Source organism: Lepidochelys olivacea (assembly GCF_965140295.1).
Source record: "Lepidochelys olivacea isolate rLepOli2 genome assembly, chromosome: 6".
NCBI classification, from domain to species: Eukaryota; Metazoa; Chordata; order Testudines; family Cheloniidae; genus Lepidochelys; species Lepidochelys olivacea.
Window position 1 is genome coordinate 86,564,133 of NC_140416.1, and position 20,151 is coordinate 86,584,283.

A 20,151-nucleotide genomic window follows, 5' to 3' on the forward strand; every position below is an offset into this window, starting at 1 on the left:
TGAGAAGCTCAGAGAAAGCCAAAGTGTAGCCTTTTCCCTGGTAAAGTTTCTCTGCTGAGCTCGTCTTGGAGGCTGACTGGTCCACTGTGCAGCAGACCAGGGTCTGTCCTCATGCCACCCAATCAGTCTCTCACCTGTGATGCAAACGGTAAAGTCATCCCCACAGGACACCTGGTGGATAGCCTTCCCCTGCAACTTCTCCACACGCTTTGGCTGCCGGTAGGAAGCTTTGTCTCCATGCCCCAGCTGGCCATGCAGCTTTGTGCCCCCCTGCATATTCTGGAATACATAGAAGCCTGGTAAGGATGCATGTCCAGAGCTCAGGGGGATACTGTCAGTACCCTTGAAGCCTGAGAATGAGGAGGTAAGTTAAAAACAACAACAGAGCAAGGGAAAGTGTTTTAGTTACCCTGTCCTAGGGAAGGGACTGGTCTCTCAGTGGGGTATGATACCAAACACCACTTAAATGGCACCTTGGGCTTTCAGGTAGCTTTAATTATGCCCTAAGGAGCAGCAATCAGGTTTCAAGCCAGCCACAGGAGTCAGGAAGATATACCTCTCCTTTCTCATGCCTACCCAAATGGACAGGTGCATTATATGACTAAGGCCCTGTGTAATCTGAGATGCTGCAGAATACGCTTGTTGCTGCAGAACTGTGCTCAAGGATCTCAGCTTTCATTATTACATATGCTGCTAATGCTTATGGGTGCAAAGAAATCCTTAAGCATGTGAAACAAGTGTCACTTATGCAGCAATTTCTGCCCAAGTCTGCAGACAGACTGAAACAACAGCTCTGAGAATTTTGAGCTTCCCCTTTCATCTTGACGGGTTGTTGATGCTGAAACCTAATATGACAATTAGAGTGTCTCTATGACACTCTAATGATCTCACTGATGGTTTTAGTAGTGAATGTGTTTGTCCCGTAATCACCAACTGCCTCCCTCCCCAAGAGACCTATCCCCTACTCGATCAAAATTTCCTGTTCCTCCCCTTCCCCTCTGAACAGGTTCTATGCTGCAGTTGTGTGTTGTCAGTACAGAAATCTGCAGAAAACTGAAAATGTAGATGTAGGATACATTTGTTTAGTTTGATACCAAAGCAACAGGGGAAACAAAAGTGAATTATTTTAAAATTCATGATAAAACTCAATTTTTCCATTCACCTTAAGCTGCTGCAGTCTCCAGCTTGGTCCCTGAAAAAAGGGGCCCTTGCTGCAGAATTTGGAACCAGCCTGCTGCAGAGTACTCAGAGTCCTACCTATACCCAGCCAGGCTATGGTTCCTGCACTCAGGACATGATTCCTGCATTCTAATGGGCTCCCCAACCCATTCCATGTGGTCTCTGAAAACCCTTCTCCAAAAATAGATACAGGCCAATGGAATAGTACAAGACCGCCACTGCACTTAGAGATGGGGGGAGGGAAAGAAAGGGTGCTTGGCTCAGGGCATCATGCCACAGTCCCTAACTTACCACCCTTTGGTGTGCTGCAATCCTGGGTAACATCAGCAGCACTTTGACACCTGACTCCATAGAAGAATGCTTCCACCCCCGCATAAAAAAATATTATACTTGAGAGGTTTAGGTTAGCACCCAAAGGGGCTGCCTCCAACCATTTCTGCTACTTCATCTAATCCCCAAACTTGCCTACATTTCATCTCTCTCCTTCCTGAGCTCCCATTCTCCTGTTTCTAACAGATTGATAAACTGACCTATGGCTGGATTCTCTAACTTTTAAATCTTCTATCCCTGGCCTCCTTGCCTTCCCAAGTTCCTTCTGCTTGGCTCACTTACCACCCAAGTGTAGAGCTCCTTCTCCACCGTCACCACAGCAAAGTGAGTGTTTCCAGCACACACCTGGCGCGCACTGCAGCCACTTTTGATGACATCCAGCTTCTGGGGGGTGGACTTCCCACCCCCCCAAACATACACCTCACTAGTGCGCGAAGTCACCACTGCAATTGGTGTCTCACTGACGGTGCTGGACCTGTGTAACATCCCCCAGAACACAAATGCTCTTAGTAAGAAGCTATGACCATTGTCAACACTGTTCAACCCAAATCCTTCCTTTTGGTCCCCACGCAGAGGAGAAACTAGACGAGAATTGGACAACTTGGGTCTCAGCTGCAGCTCTTCACAAACATTAGTGGGTTTTTCTTTACAAAAATTCTTCTCTCCTCAAAGACTGTGATGTCTGGAGTGTTCTAAATATGCTCAGGAGCACCACTGAATGAGCACTGCAGAAAAAGGAGCCTCCAACAATCATTCAAATAAAAACCAGAATCCAATCTGATGACATTTAGTACACTGACATGACAGTTGGTATTTGTCAAATGTGAAGGTCTCATGAGTACTCATGAAAAAATGCTCAGAAAGTGAAAGATTCACAAATAATCACACAAACATACACAAAAGAACACATGGCCATCTCAATCTCCGGTTTCCCTCTAAGAGAATTTCAGCCATCCAATCAGGGAACAAAAACACGCTACATAACTTAGGTGCCCAATCACTCCACAAACAGATCAGAAAACAGAAGCCGCAGTCAAAGCAAGTAGTTTGTGAACAACACATGGATTGAAACAGGATCAAACACAGAGCTCAGACAATGCTTTCAAATAATCAATTTGTGAAAATCAAACTGTTTGATAATTCACCAGCAGAAAAATAGCTACATTTATTGCAGAAATTATTTACTACAAATTAGCTCATTAGCTGGGATTAAAGGAGAATTTATGCACATACCCTGTTTTACAAAAAACTGTCGCAAAATTCAAATGAATAGCCCAATTCCTCACTGGCAGCCTGGTGCCTGTGGGCAGCGATTATGATGTCCTGGAGTGCCCGATGACTGTTATGAATGCCACCACACCTTATCTCATTTTAAAAAAATAAAGGTTACCTTTCTAGTCCTCCTCATTTTCAAAAGCCTCAAAGTGGAAACTAGTCTCTAGGAATGTGAGTCTGTCATAGGATTTAACTTCAAAACTATGAGTTATTTGTTGTAATTTTCACTGTTCTCCTCAATTAATTGTGCTCATCTCCGCACCACAATCATAGCTAACTTGAGTTACCGCTCCAGTACTAGTTTTGAGTTATCTGAGCATAAGACACTCTCCTTCATCCAAAATTCTCTCCCACACTCACACACAAAAGAATTCTCCAATAAAAACTTCATTAGGGCTGAGTTAGGGTTCAGAATTTATCACCCTCAAAAGGCTGCTAACAGAGCTTTTATAGAAAATTGCACACTTTAAAGATCATAAAATACCGTTAGCTTTGCCCCCTTATCAACACCCACCCTATTGCATCTACATTTCTAAAATGGGCCACAGACCCACTATCTTCCTTACAACACGAACTGATGAACCACAACCCACCCACCACATATGGGCCAGTGACCTGAGCATTCTGCAGTTCACCCAACCACCCATAGTGCCACAGAGCTCAACATCTCACATCTGACCCTCAACACAGCGTAGACCCAGTATCTCCCCTATTTCACTATTGCCTGAAGAGCCCAGTCTATACTGACTTCCCTCCCTATTTGACCTAGAAACCCACTGTAACTACCTCATTTGCCCTCCCAATACCAGTCAGAGATCACAGGCTCCAGATACAGGCCAGAGCCAACTCTCACACTGTCCATGGACCCCAGACTACCACAAACAGCCAAGCATGTGGGGACATCAACCCACCCCCTCTCCACGGACAAGGATGGGTAGCTGACAGATATAGGCTGTGCTTGGCAGCCTCCTCAGAGTCCAAGCAGTGCCTCCCCCACACCCTATCCCTTTCCCCTAGGCCACTCACCAAGCCAAGTGACATAACAATGTACACTGAGGGAACTGAGATTCACACAGAACACCTCCTGCTCTTCTGAACTGGATCCCACATGCTGCGTCAGTGTCAGTTAGCTACATGTTATCTGCCAATAATTATGGAGCCCCTTTAAGCAAATGACTTATCTCAGAGACAGAATGATCCACCTAACACTCTCCCCACATGTAGTAGAAATTCCCACCTTTGCACTTGAGACAAGCCTGAAAAGAGGGGGTTGGATTACAGCCTCATACACTGATGAGCATACAATTGCACCCTCCCTGAGTTTCTAGCATTTAAAGTTTTTCTAACTACAACAGTCCATTAAGGATGTCACAGCCTCATCTCTAACACTCTCAGCAAAATTTCTAGGTGGAAAGCTATTCTCTACAAATCTCTCTTTAAATACATGCTCAAATCATTACCTTGGCCGTTTGGTTGGCCCATTAAGCAGCGTGACTTTCTCCTCCATCTCCCTACCACAGGGAAAAAAAAAGAAAAACCATTACAGAAAATAGTAACTACGTATTACTATAGACCCAAACACTTTACAGACTCCACAAACTGACAAGCCATACACAGGGATTACTTTCCCTTCAGATGAAATGCTGCTCCTTCTGGGGTGGACCATGGCAGCTATTTACACATCCTACAGCAATACACGTGATTAGGGCAGAAGTAATGCACCAGAGAGCGAACAAACTCTTGTGGGAATTAAGGGAGGCAAAAAGTATATACCAGAGCCAGAATTTGGCTATGATGCTAAAGCTTACACCCCTACTTTTGAGAAAAGTACCACTGGATCTCTAATGACCACAAGTGAACAGGATGTGGGTTTTAAATCTTATCCTAATGATGGCACGTTCAGCAAGACAACACCCTGGAGCATCATTCTGGGGGTTGCCTACTAATGAAAAGCACCTTAAAGCAAGGAAATGTCCACCACCAGGGTGGCCAAAGGGTAACTCAAACAGTCCGACAGCATGGCCCACAGCCACCCTCATCTTACATGAAGGAGTAGGTACGATACATCTCAGCCAGGCCACTTAGAACACCATGAAGCAGCACATCTTGGGACTTGACTTGCAGTCTCTGTGGGCTGCCCCTCTGCACTGAAGATGAGGGTGGGCAAATAGTCAAGCACAGTCCTCAGGCTCCTGGTAAGTTGCCAACATGGTCTTTAGTGTAGCTAAGTGCGGGCACCCACTGAAATGGGGCATTTTCATCACAACTCTGCAGGGAGGGCTAAGGGGAAAAGTGCTGGACTGGGCTTATTATATGGGATACAGGAGATAAAAGGGCTTTTATAATGACCTTACAAGTGCCTGAGCACTGCTACGTGTTCCTAAAGATCTAACTTGAATGTCAGCAGCCAGGGTCCCTCTAAGGAGTCTCAGAGAAACACACCAGAGTTCTCAGAACATCAGCTGTTACACCAAAGAGGGCAGATGGGCACTCCACAGCCCCCCATGCTCCCACCGGTATGCAGGTTAATTTAAATCACCAGCAAGGCTTTCTCTTGCCTGAATAGCAGCAATCCACTCCCCTCTCTTAAAGGGGCAGAGTATATTTCAAGGTGTGCCTCCTACCAGACAGAAATGAGTCTAAGGGCTGAATTCAGGAAGCATCAGAATTATTAGTTTGCACAAAGCTCCAAGGTCCCTCCTGAGCCCTACAGCCCATCTATGTCCAAGGTGAGAACATTTGGCTACCTCCTGCGTTTGCTGAGAAGAACATGTTCAAGCAGCTCATCGGCAGTTGGCCTCTTCTCAGGATCCTGAAAGAGGTGAGCAACAGGTCACTCCTAAGGAAACGGTCATTGTCTACAGTGAAATCTCATTCCAGCCCCCACTGGTCTCCTTCTCTCATGCCTCGCTTGCTTCAGAAAGGCATGCGGTCAAACAGAAATGAACCAAAGGGCCATCACGTCTCTGGACGGCACAGGGTTAAAAGCCAGATACTCAAATTGTGAACTCCCACACTCCAAAGATATGGGTAATTTAACTGCCTCCAAGAAGCACGTGCTCTGAGGGCAACAAGAACATTAAGCCAAGAGGCAGAGCCCAGAGAGCTGAAGGCAGGACAGATCACACTGGGAAGATGCTTCCATATCAATCATGCTGATAGGCTTGCTGATGAATGTGAAAACCTCAGCCTCTAACCATCCCCCAACATACAGCATCAGAGAAAATCCAGCAACCCTCCAAATCCCATGAAGCTGGAAAGGCATCCAGACAGGAAGTTTTCAGAGAACAAGAGGAAGCAGAAGTAACTCTCACTGACACACCAGGCTGCACAGGCAGCTGCATGTGGGAGTCTGTCTGCACCTACATACCCCACTCTGAAATACACATCTCAGCAGTCACCCATTGCTCTGGAGCTGCAGGACTTAGGCAATTGGGCAGAAGATCTGAAGAGAAAATTAATCTTCCCAACCTGATCGAGGCAAGAGTGCACCATCTGGATCAGCTCCAGGGAATAGACACTGGAATCAACCTCCATGGCCCGATTACCCTGTACAATCTTCACACACAGGTTTAGGGGATTCTAGGGAGGAAACAAACAATGACCAGTTGTAAAGGAGCTGAGCTGACTTGGACAGTATGTCCAATGGGGAGGGATGCTGCAGGCCTCTGATGTTTATCATCTTTCTCTGACTCTGTACTCAACATTTCCCTCCTCCTCTCAGCTGCTACTAGGTGCTGCAGCAACCTAGTCACCTCCCCTACAGAACCGCTATCTCTTCCAGACAGCCTTTCCAAGCTAGGGCTTGGTGGCAACACCAAGCTTCTCTCCAAATGAAGCAATGAGGGAGAGGAGGGTGGGCTCCTCCCTGTATGTCAGGCTCCATCAGTGTACAGAAGCTCCCCAGCTCTGAAGATACCACACAAGCACTCATGTACTGGAGTCTAGGCACCACTGGCAATGAAAAGTCAGAAAAGGACAGTGATTTGACATGGTCCCAGAGCTAGTATAGAACATATTACAGCCATACCATCCCAGCTGGCTGCATTCCCCACATCGTCATGCTACACTAGCTGGCAGCTTTATTCCCCCACCCGTGCCAGCCAGCCAGCCATGCTCCCCACATAGCTGAGTGATAACTCCCAGCTGTGCCAATCAGCCACACGCTTCACATAATCAAGCTGTAGAACAAGACAACATGATTAAATCCTAGGAGGTCCAGAGATTACAAACTCTCACAACAGGATACTGTATTGTGAAACTTCCAACTACCAGCATAAGACCCTTTTTTTTTTTTTGGGGGGTGGGGGCGGGGGCGGGAGATAGGACTTGGTTGCACAGAAAATTAATGAAGTCTTGCTTCGGTCAAAAGGGAACATTTCCCTTCAAACATTGGTACAAATCAGGACCATCTGTACTCCATGTGTGTGTGAGGTCTCAGACTGCGGGGAGGATCAAAGAGAATCAGCAAAGCTGAGCAGGAAAAGTTTGCCCACATTACATCCAGTTCTTGGTTGTGCTCTCAGACCCTCGTGTTCATAAATACTGAAATTACCAATAGCCATGAAGGAGTAAAAATAAAAGTTAGAAAAGCTACAGGACAAGCATAGACACTGTGACAATAACAAATAGTATATTCAATTTATCTCACAGTCTATGGACTTACTGTAGCATCAAAGGTTCTCTTCAGGGTGAGAAGCTCAAAGACAACACAGCCCACAGCCCAGATATCAGATTTGAAGTTGTATTTCACCCCCTGGCAGAGCTCTGGGGACATGTAGTATGGAGTTCCCACCAGCTAGATAACAAAAGCAGAAAATCTTCATACACATTCCACCCAGACCCACCATAATTACTATGGGCCCATCAGTATTTCCATTGCAAATGCTAATTTTCTAATGTTTACAGAAAACCCAAAGCACCCAAGCTGCTCAGACTCTGATGTAGCACATAGTGGAAGTCAGGACTTCAGGAGTGGGACCTATAGTCCCTACCTCACCATTCACCACCTTGCAGGTGAGGGCAAACAGGACTACAAAGCAGGTGATGACAACATATCAGGTTCAGCCATCCATTTCTCCTCACCCTCCCTCCCAGTAGTCTTGGGAAGGTGAGGGACAAGGGATCTGACAAAGCATTTGAAAGCAGCTGCCAGCTCACAGCTGGTGAGCAGTTCTGTCTGACTGTGGGATGTCAGCAGACAAAAGCTGCTCTGTTTCAGAATGAAAAAGGAAGTTTTCAGGATCAGGAAGCCAAAAAGCTGGCCTGAATCCCATCTGGAAGACTTCCGCTGCAGGACTGGACTTTCCTCAACAATGGAACCTATATTTTGGTTAAATGCAGATGCCATCATGAACATCACATGAAAGATGAACAGTTCAGAATCATAATGAGAAACTGAGAACAAACATGACAAGTGGTGTAAGTGGGAAGAAGCTTCCAGCTGAATAGGCTCTTCCCCTTAGCAATGAGTCAGACTAACCACTGTGGAATGAAATTGAGAGAGAAATGAGAACAGACCATGTCTTTAGGAAGAGGGGGATATTTATAATCCTTTTTATGCAAACTGTCTCAGCAACAGACCCAGGGACTGCCAGGCTAGGCTGGGAGAATGGGCAGTTATGTCACAAACGAGGTAGGCTTTCATTAGTCTTTGCTAGAATCTTACCAGAGGCCTATGAGCACATTCACAGGGCTAATTCAATCCCTTCTTACTCTATCATCCACTATCTATTTTCCCTTAAGCTGGATGGTAGTTACACAACTCCACGAACTCTAGTCACACAGTCAAATACCAATTTCAGCAAGGTCAGCATGTATTTATTGTCACCCTCAGAGAACTCAAAAGTGTCAGAATGAATTTTGATCAAACTATCCACCAGCCAAAAAGGAGGGGGCAAGAAAAAGACACACACTCCCCTTTGAGCAAAAATCAAGCATGGAAATCCTCAGCAAAAAAGATGAAGTTCTAAATGTTATGAATGTGAGGAAAATGGGTTATAACTGAATTGGTTTTGCTATAGCAGGAGCTACCAGGGCACATTACAGTAACCCTAAGTTCCCATTTGTTATGGAGCTGTGTAATAGTGCTGATGTTCCTGAAGGAAGTTTTCAAAGGAAGGAAGCATCCTAGCAAAACACCAACAGCTGCATTAAATTTAACAATCAAGCCTTTGGGGGGGAAAAGTGCATGTTAGCAGGTGTCCTACCCTATAAAATCCTTAACAGGTTGGGAGTTCAGAGCAGTCTCCCATTCCAAGCCTACTAATCACTGCAGGAACAATGGAGCTCGGAGATCAGATACCAGAGGGAGAAGAGAAGAGCTCCTTCAACAGAACTGTATTGGATGTTCCAGGACAATGTGCTCCAAACACCTGTGCTACGTCAAGTCTGAGCAGCTTGGTGCTTTGAGTTTTGTGAGAGAAGACTGATATGTCTCTCTCCGCCCGACCACCCCCACTATTCCCTGCAACACATAGCTCCCATTCCCCCCCCACCCATCACCACCACTTCTAGTTCACCCTCCCCTTCCTGTCCCATTAAACCATTAGTATTGCAGAAGCCCGGTGTGCCCCCAAAAATGCTGGAAGAATCTGTGAACTTTAAAGAAAAGCTTTTTTCCTGGGGGAGGGTTATATCTAGGGAACCCCTTGGTCAAATGACCCCAAATTTGGATCACAAACCCTACCCTACACCCCTATAAGACACAGCAAATTTCAAGAAAATATAGACAGGCATGCAGATTTTGGAACATATAGGAAAATCATCCTTTAAACAGAAAAATCTTCCTAATCCTAACTGTAGCAGAGCTGCTGCTCCACTATAATATTTATGAAATTAACCATCAGCAACTGCTTTTCTATATGCAGATCCCCAACACAGGATAATCCTAAAAGCACAGGAGGCTCAGAGAGGTGTGATGATCTCAGATGAACGAGAACACCCTATGGAGATTAACACAGCCTGAAACAATAACTCTGAGATGTGTTAATTGCTTCATTCATCAGTAGGTGTTTCCATCTCCCTGTCCTAGCACTGGAGAGCCTGTGATATGCATCAAGCATGACTGTTCTCAACTCCTCACCTGTGTCAGCAGAGTGTTTAGTTCTGTTCCCAGCTCCCCCCAGAAGCATAGGGCTTCTCCAGATCCTGGCTCACATAGCAAAAACCTGCAGCTGGCCTGTGCCATCTGACTCGGGCTGTTTCATTGCTGTGCAGAATTCCAGGCTCAGGCTGGAGCCCAGTCTCTAGGACCCTCCAGAGCCAGGAAGTCTATACAGCAATGAAACAGCCTTGCTTCCAAATTGGCTGGCATGGGCCAGCCAAGGATGTATCTTTGCTATGTAGACATACCCATCAAGGTCAGAGAGATGGACTCACATTCGCTCCCCCACTAGAGGAACAGGCAACTCCAGCTCACATGAAAAGGTAGGGAGGGGGGCTCTGGCACTGCCAGAAAGAAAAGCCGCCTCCAGAACCTGACTCACAAGAGGGGGGTCACGGAAGCAGGATCAGACCCGAAAGGTGGGCAGAGTCCTCCCAGGACCCTGGCACACCCCCAGAAGCAAGGCCCTCCATATCCCAGCTCCCATGAAGGGTGCATACCTACAGAAGGGGAGAATGTAGGACTGACCAGAGTTGCTGACCAGCTCCCCTGCCTCTTTTCTCTCCCAGTCCTCCTGCCACTTATCCCCATGTCTCCTTCCCAGAGTCCCTCCCCCTCACCTGAGCACTCCAGTCCCTCTCACCTCCCCTACCACCCAGCTTCATTTATCCCTTCTCCGTAATCTCCTTCCACTGATGCAGCCTCACATCCCTATTCCTCCACCCACTAAAAAGCACTTCCCCTGCCAGCAAGCATTCACATGTCTAATTTTTTTCTTTAAAACAAAAATCCTTTGATTACTTTGCCCCAAAATTGACCTGCTAAAATATACTCACAGTCTCAGCCATGGAGTACTCAGAGTTCAGCTTCTTTGCCAACCCATAGTCTCCCAGCTTAATCAGGTTTGCCTTGGTGAGGAAGATATTTAATGTCTTTATATCTCTGGTGAAAAAAAGAGAGAGAAGTGTCATTATGAAGCTGAGGTACTTGAGTGTCTTTCTGCTCATCAGGACTTGTAGTGAACTTTCTGCCTTCCTTTTTCTGTTAGCCCTGAATGGCATCTCTCACTGTATCAGACTTGATTAGCATTTCTTCAGACATAGAAAGCCCAGTGTTGCAGTCACTGACAGAGCTTCTCATCTCACAGTCCCAGGGAAGTAATCACCTTAGCTGCATTTTATCATATATGCACAAACAGAAATAGTCTGGAATGTTCATCTTTCAGAGCCCAATGTACAGACTATGGTTCTTTCTCCTGTGAATCACAGTGAAGACCATTAAAGACAGTTTTATTTTTCCATTTTCAGAAATGGGCCAATCCCAGGCATATGAGCCCATGGAAAATTCTTAACAAAATAAAACAGTGTAAAAGCAACCCAATTCCAGAACTTAGCTGTTAAACAAAACAGCCCTCTGCCTCACCTTTCAGCAGAGGTGCTGGAACTAGGGGTGCTGCCACATCCCCTGGCTTGAAGTGGTTTCCATTATATACAGGGTTTACAGTTTGGTTCAGTGGCTCTCAGCACCCGCAGTACTCTCAGTTCCAGTGCCTCTGGCCTTAGGCAAAGGCCTTTGGGAAGAGATGAGCTTTACACTAAGCTCTTAAGGTTAGGAAACTGTTAAGTAGGAAAGAATGTGAATCCAGAGCTTTAAGCCCCTCACTGAAAACACAGTCCCCCAGACACACTATTTTATATTTAGAGTTCTACAGATCAATATCAGCACCTGAAATTATGAAGAAGCCGCCACTGCAGTCCATGGAGCACTGGTGTGATGTGGTTAGCCCACATGAGTAATGATGCAGATTCACATACTGATCTGATGCTGGGATATTATTGCAGATGGGAACAGTGTTCTCCACTAGTGATTACCTCCAACCTGCCTGATTTAGGAAATAAATTTGTTTTGTGCTTCAAGTCAGAGGTTGGTTTATTCCCCTATTGATATTTATCTTTTTACTCAATAAATAGGTTCCAATGGCTACAGCATTGACTATGTAGAGCAATTATTTTTCTAGTTCATTGTGCAAAATCAGCAATGCAGTTTCTAACCTAAACTCATGAGATGAGCTGGCATTTAATGCCAAAGCACTCAGATATGCCATGAGCACGGAAGCTTCCCAAAGGGGCATCAAACAGGTATGACAGATTTCCCCTCTCCCCCAGCCTCCTGCTAGCCAGAGGTATGCTGCTTCAGAAGTAGGAGCACAGAGATTTTCAAATAGGTTTCGCCCTCAGACACATGAATCCACTTTCACCCGAGCTTTGTTACATTAGACACCTACCTGTGAAGGATTCCAGCTCTATGGATACAGCTCACGGCTGATGCAATCTGAAATAGGTACCACACCACCATCTGTAGAGGTAGGAACAAAGGTCACATGAGACCCAAAAATTACATATATCATTGTCCTGGCAAGCTACAGCAAGAGAACCTGATGACCATCAGCAAGGAACATCCTGGCTGGAAGCTCCTTTAGGGAGAGGTCGTCTTCACTCCCCTGGGAATATCCCAATTTAGGGATCCTTATAAGAGGGAACCTCCATAAGATAATTTTGTGTCAGTGTTCTTCAAAGTGCACTGTGACATGTGCTATAGAAATTGGTAACTTACAGTAAAAATAATTAGGAGTGGCAGCTAATGATCTTCTGAGGGAATTTGGGTTGGGGTGGGTCTTTGCAACCCCAACTTGGACCATTTTATCTTCACAAGACTCACAAATTCTCCAAGTTTATTTTATGAGCGGTGCAAATGTGAGAATCTTAATTCAAGATGGGAGAAGGAAGCAGTGAGAATGTAGGAGCTAATGAGAAAAGAACAGTACACATTAACAAGTATGGCCCAGGAAAAAGTCCATTGTCAGACAGGTTCATTAAGTAGTCTGTGAACAAGCCAGATTTGGAATAGATCCCATGGAAGGCCAAAACAGAGAAATGAGCAGAGTGATAGTCAAATGGGAATGCAGAAAGGGAGATCTTAGAGCAAAATCTCAGCTGAGACTGTAAAGCAGCCACAGCCACTGATTCTCCCTCCATTATTCCACGTGTGATATAACTGCCTAAAGATATTCAAAGGTTGAAAGGAAAAGGCTTCCTGATGCCTCATAACTGCCTATGATGTCCAAAAGGAGAGGCGGGACTACAGCCCAAAGGATATGAGAAGAGACCCCTGACAAGAATAGAGGTGAGCTAATACTATGGGAAGGAGCATAGTATAAATACCTAGATAACTATATACGTTCAAGTAGCGCTGAAACCAGCACCACTGCTATCCTCAAACAGCCCAAATTACCTCTTCCTCAAACAACTTGTCTTTCTGCCGCAGGATCTTATCGTAGAGGTTCCCCCCTGCAATTAAAGTAAGAGAGAGAAGCATATCTTAGTGATGGTAAATGTTTTGCTGATGTATCATCAGGAATCCAGTTAGGAATCTGCTGGACTGTTGCAGCCTCTTCAGAAGTAGCTCTCCCTCTGTGCTCTTCACTTAGACGCTGCAGTGTCTCACACAAACAAGTTTTTCTTCAGAACGCACACCCCTTTCCTCTCACAGGGAAACTGGCACATCTAAGGCTAGAAAGGGATTAATCTCTCTGAGCACCACCTTCAATTTTTTAAAAAAATGTATATGAAAGAACAGCCAGTGCTCCTTACATAACAGTGTTTCCTAGAATGGGCAGACCTTTATACTCTATACAGAAAATCAGACTAGACTGCCTTGCAGAGCACAGCAAAAAATCAACACAAAATAAAAATAATTACAACCATTGCAGAAAAGTCCCCAAGAGCAGCAGTGATTACATCCCCATCTTCTTTGTCCATGCAAGCCCAATTATCTAGGTTCGTGATCATCAAATGCCCTGATGAAAGATATACTATGTAGCACTGACAACCCAACAAGAGCAGAAGCCTTAATCAGTAATCACAGTCTCTCTCTTCAGGCTGCCTATCAATTCCAGGAGGGTGAGCTGAAGATCAAGGAAAGCTAAAAGGAATGATGTACAAATGGACTGCAGCAAGCAGTGAGCAAGAAAAGACTCCCTACCAAGTCAGCATCTTACTGGCAAGTTCCAAGTCTCCTCTGATTACATCCTGCACCATTTTAGTCCTTGACAATCATCTACTCATGTTCCAGTGGTGATTATCATAGATGTAAGGGATGAAGGGACCCATTAGGCCCTCTTTTTCATTCCCATGGGGACAGCACAGCACATCCTGCAGTACATTCTCCAAGGCTTTGTCAAGCCTTAGGTGTTCCAAGTGCTGGTGATGGAATTCCTTTATATTCCTTGAGCGTGTTCAACAGATCTCCCTATAAGGAAGATTTTCCTGATATTCAATTTAAATTTCCCTTTGCTTAATTTCTTCCCATTCTTCATAGTCATAAGCAGGCTGCACGCAAATCTTTCCTCACTTTGCATTCACACCTTCTAAAATATTTTAAAACAAATGTATCGTCCCCTTTAATAATTTAAAAGCCAAGCTTTTATATTTAGCTCTTTTCTTTCTTCACAAATCAAACTCTCTTTCGCTCCATCCTGTCTGCCCCAAGCCCCTTAATCATTTTTGTTGGTTTTCTCTGAACTCCTTCTAGCATACCTGCATCTTTTTGGCACAGAACTGCCCAGGTATGAATGCTGTATCTCAGGTACAATATCTCCATGGTCATATGTAGGGAGACACTTTACCTCCCTACTTGGTTTTGTGATGCCTCTGTATGTATGCGAGCCAAAAATCACATTAGCTTTTCTCTTTTCATATCAAATCATTGCAAACTCATGCCTAACTTGCTGCCAACTAACACACTGGGGTCTTTCTTGTTCATTCTTAATTCCCAGGTTTTTTCCCCTCCCATCAATTATGGTTCAGGTTATTTTCAACAAATGTATTAACTGGCATTCTTCCATGATGAATCTGGGTCTAGTTCCAGCTTTGCCACTATTGATGTGTGACCTTATGTAAGTCACAACTTTCCTGTGTGTCAGCATCCTCATCTGTAAAATGGGGATAATACTTAACTACATTTGTAAATCCCTTCAGGATCCCTGGAAGAAAGGGGTTATATATTTTTTTTTTCTGTCCATATTGTGGTTTTGGATCTCCATAGTATATCTGATAGCGTCTAATGAAGTCTTGATGGAAAAATGAATATAAATTATTTTGGACTGAAACCTGGCTGAAGAACTGCAAACACAGAGCAACAATAAACTTCAAAAGCATCCCATTTTCAGGAGATGTCTAGTAGGGTTGTGAGTAACTGAAGCAGGCATGGTCTTATCTAACATATTCATTAATTACCTGGAAGAAGGCAATGCATAAACATCTAATTACTGAAATTCACAGTTTATACTAAACTGGAACCCACTGCCAACACCAGAAATAAAACACAGGGGCCTAGAGAAATGAGCAACATCTGGTGCATTTCATTTTCCACTATTGCCGTCTTCAGGGCTTATAATATTTCCCCAACACTGACTAGCCCAAACACTAAGCCCATTTGTTAGGCCAAAATACAGCTGTGTCTTAAGCCACATACCCTCCTCCTGGTCACCCCTAGTTGGTTCCTAATACTCCTGTCTACTGCAGGTTGAATTCTGAGCTCTCAACTCATACTGCCCCTTCCTACACCAAATAAATCAATTAATGCTGGTCTGCCCTCAAACAATTTAGAGAATGTGTGTGCGCGCACACATGCATGTACATGGGGGGATGTAACTATTAATACTAGCCAGCCCTTCTCTGCCCCCTCAAATCAATTTATACTGGCCCCAAACCAGAGCCTCTGTCAGAGTGGCAAGAGGATTCACACACAGTGGTGTCAAAGGGCTGTTTCCCTCCTCCTAGACCAGTGATTCTCAAACGTTTGTACTGGTGACCCCTTTCACACAGCAAGCCTTTGAGTGCAACCCCCCTCCTAAATTAAAAACACTTTTTAAATATATTTAACACCATTATCAATACTGGAGGCAAAGTGGGCTTTGGGGTGGAGGCTGACAGCTTACGACCCCCCACATAATAACCTCACGACCCCCTGAGGGGTCTCAACTCCCAGTTTGAGAACCCTTGTCCTAGACCGACACCTCATCTCACCTAAAAACAACGGCAGTGGACCTGAGGAGCAGCGAGGCCCTGGCTAGCATGAAAGCCAGTGATTATAGGCCCTCTACCAAAGGGCTCTTGTACAAGTGCCTCCTCCTGCCAATATCCCCACAAGCAGAGAGCCGTGTGTGTGAGGCACCTCCAAAAAGCTGTGCATATGTGGAGTCCTCACCCTTCCTGTGGTGATGGTGGCAGCATGAGGGACCTTGCTCCCATACAGAATAATCTTCTGCTTGAGTGGCTCGTAGCATTGGTGGAAGGCCCCAAACACACAAAGTCATCTGCTGGGGTGACTGGACTCCCCCACCACAGTGTCCCCTATTCCAGGGGGTAGTAGCTCCATCCAGAGCTCTCTGCTCTTAACAGTAGCAGCTGCACATTCTCTCTTCTCCCAGCTTCCTTAACAGCAGTGATAGCCTGGCCCCTCACCCCTTCCAACAGTGGTATCTGCTGACCACCCCACCCCCAAAAATGGGACCACTCTCTCTTCAGACTTTGGAAGTTATCATTGCATTGGTTTAAACTTGGCTCATGTGTCAAAGGTTCTCTTCACAACCATAATGGCTAGAAAAGTTTTTTTCCAATGGAAGATGCAGATTCTACAAAAGCTGATGGCACTTGTTGAGGTAAGATTCCTGCTTACCCTGGACAGAAGGATTTTCAAGCCCTGGTTGTAACTCTAGCTAAAGACAGGACTCATTTAAAAAGGTGTTGTCTCTTCTGGCCATAACCCTAAAACAGAGACATGCCCTGTACTGGCAGGAAGACCTGATAGGAGGGCAGTGGGGAAAGACCTATGTACATGCTCAAACGTGGGAGATATATTTAGAGCTCTGTATTAACAATACCTCCACTTCTTTCAATGCTCCATCTGCTCACAATTCTCCAGAAACTGGTCCATCTCTGGAACTACCTAGATTGATCACTTAGTTTCTCTCTTTGGCACCCTACAACAGACCCACAATATTCCCTTCTCTAGCTGCACTACAAGATTTGGCTTTATGCCTCTTCTCTCTAGAAGACACTCAAGAAATACAGTTAATGCTCCAGCAGATTCTGCTCCAGAGCTGCACGGCACCTTCCCTTTTGCAGGTGGGACTGGGGATCTCACCATTACAGTATTCCAGCTCAATCAGCAGTGTGGTGTTATCCATGAAATGATTGTAGTAAGCAATGATGTTGTCATGCTGCAACAGAGCAAGGATAACTATTTCATTCAAAGCATCACGACGCTCTTTTTCTGATAGTCGGGTCAGATCCACCTCCTTCCACACCACAAGCGAGTCATCCTGAAACACAAAGACTCTGAATTAAAACATACTGCTGGGAAGGGGAAAGAACAACATATACCTTTGAGTCAGGAAATTAAACCTCTATGAAAGGTAAACACATTTTCTCCCTCTTACAGACTTCAGTGAAAGTTTTTCCACAGAATTAATTTAAAGTTTCTCTATTTCTGAGGTTAGAAATCACTATACCTAGCTGTTTTTCTAGCTAGCTAGCACTCTCTTGTTTTAAAATAAATTAGGAACTGATCAAGGAAAGTGTTATAGGGGAATGGGAGGTTTTTGTTGTTTTTTCTTGCACAAACTCAAACACATTGTGCATTCCCCAGTAAAACGACAATTCTGCTATAATCCATTATTTTCCCAACAAGCATTAATGTAGGCTATGGTGAAATAGCATTGGCCCTCAGAAGCTCCTCGCTACTCCAGAGCCAGTTTATCCAAACAGACTTGAGGAGCTACAGCAAATTTTAACAGTCTGCCCTTATAGACCCACCCAATTGTAGAATTATACTGCCCATTCATTGGGTCATTCTGTCAGTGCCTTGGTGAAACATCATTGTTTGTCCCCAGCCATCCAGGCTATAATACCTAGTTGTCCCCTTCTTCCAGAAGGGGTAATAAATCCTAAAGACAATTTGGTAACTGGAGTCAAGTGTTTCTCTCTGCCAGCAACAAAAAATAAATGGAATCTGGAGGATTTAATTGAAAGGGGAGAAGAGAGAGCTCTGGCTTCTGAGTTTCTGGTGGCTGAGTTTCCTCTGTTTTTACTGAGATTGTGAACGTACTAAGAGAGCTTCAGTCAGCTCTGCAAGATAGCCTCATATCAGTCATAACTGGTGAAAGCAGCAAAGAAGTTTGAGGTACATTAGTGGCAGGGATTCTTAATGCCTCACTTTGAAAATCTGAGAGGCCAAAATCCTGTAAGCAGCACTAGCCAGACTGCAGCTCAAAAAAAACCATCGCTTGACATTAACAGTCACTACTTGGGTCCTAGCCTCCTATTTTTGGGAAGAAAATTGAAGGTTATTATAGGGCATGCTGCCAGCACCTCAATTCCTCAGCCTTCCTGTTCCATACAATCAGCTTTCCAGCCTGGGTATGGCAGAGAAATTGTACTGATATCTATGACAGAAGATATCTACCTTACAATGGTACGCATCCATAAGAATTCGATCTATGATACCACTGACCAGGTGATATGGCTGATGTGCATGCAGGCCCCTGCAGAGGCATATGGCACAATTTTGCAGTGATTTAGCTCCTCTCTCTGAGCGATAACTCAGAGGCCATTGTTGAAGAACTACTCTTCTTTCCCAAGGCCTCTCTCTGCAGTACCACAGTGCCCTATCCTGCAGCTTCTCCTGTTCAATGCCTATAGGAGACTTCTGCAGGTGTTGGACGTTTTGGGCAGTAATATCACACATGATGCTGAAAATGCTCAGCTCGATGGCTATTTCAGCATACATCAGGCCACAGTTTCTCTGCCTTCCCAGTGCCCTACAGAGATTGGAAGTGAACTGGCCGAGGCTCACTGCCATGCCAGTCAGCAGAAGCGCTTAGAAGGGGTGTGTCCGGGGCCCATGCTGGTCCCCTGTCTAGGAGGCAAGCCGTGGCTTGGGCAAGACGGTTTGCAGTAGCGGGGCTTTATCAGCGGATGCAGGGCGCGCAGGGTCCCTATTTCCATCCACGGCTGGTGGAGAGGCCGGAACCTCCCCCCCGCAGTAGGAGCCTGTGCCAAGCCAGCCATGCCCGCCTCGGCTCCACAGCCCAATGGGCTGGCGTGGGCGCCGCTTTCTCTGCAGCGCGGCCCTGGCGGGCGGAGAAGGCGGCTGCCCGCGGGCTCCGGGCCGCACAGCTGGAGAACCCAGGCGCGGGCCGGTTACGCCCTCAGGCCTGGGATCCTGGTGCCGGGGAGCCCGGTCTGGGCGCAGCCGCGGGCGGTACCTCGGTCCGGCGGTAGAGAGTGGCCTCCCCGAAGGCGCCGCGGCCCAGGATGCGGATGGGGGCGTAGTGCAGCTCCTCCTGCTCGGCGCCCAGGCTGGGGCCCGCGCGGGGCCCGCCCCGGCCCGAAGACTCGCTGCCGAAGTCGGAGTTGATGGAGTCGCAGTGCCGCTCGTACTCGCCCAGGGACATGGTCCCGGCGGCTCTGCCCGCCGCAGGGCCGGGCGCTCGCAGGAGAGACCTGGAGCGTCCCCGGCTCGGCTCCGCGCCCGCTCTGCGTCGGGCCCCTCCCTCACCGGCCTCCCCCAGGCCCCACAGCCCCGGCAGGCTCCATGTTGGCTCCCGCAAGTCCCGGAACCGCTTCCGGCCGCCGCCGTGACCTGCGCGCTCCCGCCACCCGGCGGGCACCCGCACGAGGGGGAGCTGGCCGCCCCGGGCAGGGATCTAAGGACGAGGGGCTGGGAAGGGCTCCGAAGGGGGCTGTGTGGGGGAGCGCTCAGAGGGGGGGGCTCTGTGAGGGAGGAGGAGTTGTGGGGGAGCGCTCAGAGGGGGGGGCTCTGTGAGGGAGGAGGAGTTGTGGGGGAGCGCTCAGAGGGGGGGGGGCTCTGTGAGGGAGGAGGAGTTGTGGGGGAGCGCTCAGAGGGGGGGCTCTGTGAGGGAGGAGGAGTTGTGGGGGAGCGCTCAGAGGGGGGGCTCTGAGGGAGGAGGAGTTGTGGGGGAGCGCTCAGAGGGGGGGGCTCTGTGAGGGAGGAGGAGTTGTGGGGGAGCGCTCAGAGGGGGGGGGCTCTGTGAGGGAGGAGGAGTTGTGGGGGAGCGCTCAGAGGGGGGGCTCTGAGGGAGGAGGAGTTGTGGGGGAGCGCTCAGAGGGGGGGGCTCTGTGGGGCTGGGCTGGGGGAGCACTGGGGGGCTCTGTGATTGGGAAGTGAAGACAGCTGCG

General features: G+C 46.8%; 1 protein-coding gene across 3 annotated transcripts in view; it reads right to left on the minus strand.

Annotated features, from left to right (window-relative positions):
• NEK9 (NIMA related kinase 9) overlaps window positions 1-19,689 on the minus strand; it is a 34,746-nt gene extending 15,057 nt beyond the window's left edge. For 2 of the 3 annotated variants that reach the window (XM_084632364.1, XM_084632365.1), the window contains exons 1-11: window positions 19,218-19,689; window positions 17,096-17,273; window positions 13,181-13,236; window positions 12,174-12,244; window positions 10,726-10,831; window positions 7,451-7,582; window positions 6,256-6,366; window positions 5,532-5,596; window positions 4,245-4,295; window positions 1,792-1,984; window positions 135-279 (exon numbers count right to left, since the gene is read on the minus strand). In XM_084632364.1, coding sequence (XP_084488490.1) covers window positions 135-279; window positions 1,792-1,984; window positions 4,245-4,295; window positions 5,532-5,596; window positions 6,256-6,366; window positions 7,451-7,582; window positions 10,726-10,831; window positions 12,174-12,244; window positions 13,181-13,236; window positions 17,096-17,273; window positions 19,218-19,406 — 1,297 coding nt within the window. In that variant the 5' untranslated portion in view covers window positions 19,407-19,689. The remainder of the gene's footprint in view (window positions 1-134; window positions 280-1,791; window positions 1,985-4,244; window positions 4,296-5,531; window positions 5,597-6,255; window positions 6,367-7,450; window positions 7,583-10,725; window positions 10,832-12,173; window positions 12,245-13,180; window positions 13,237-17,095; window positions 17,274-19,217) is intronic. The other variant, XM_084632363.1, reaches the window with a different exon arrangement.
• Between the last annotated feature and the right edge of the window lie 462 nt (window positions 19,690-20,151).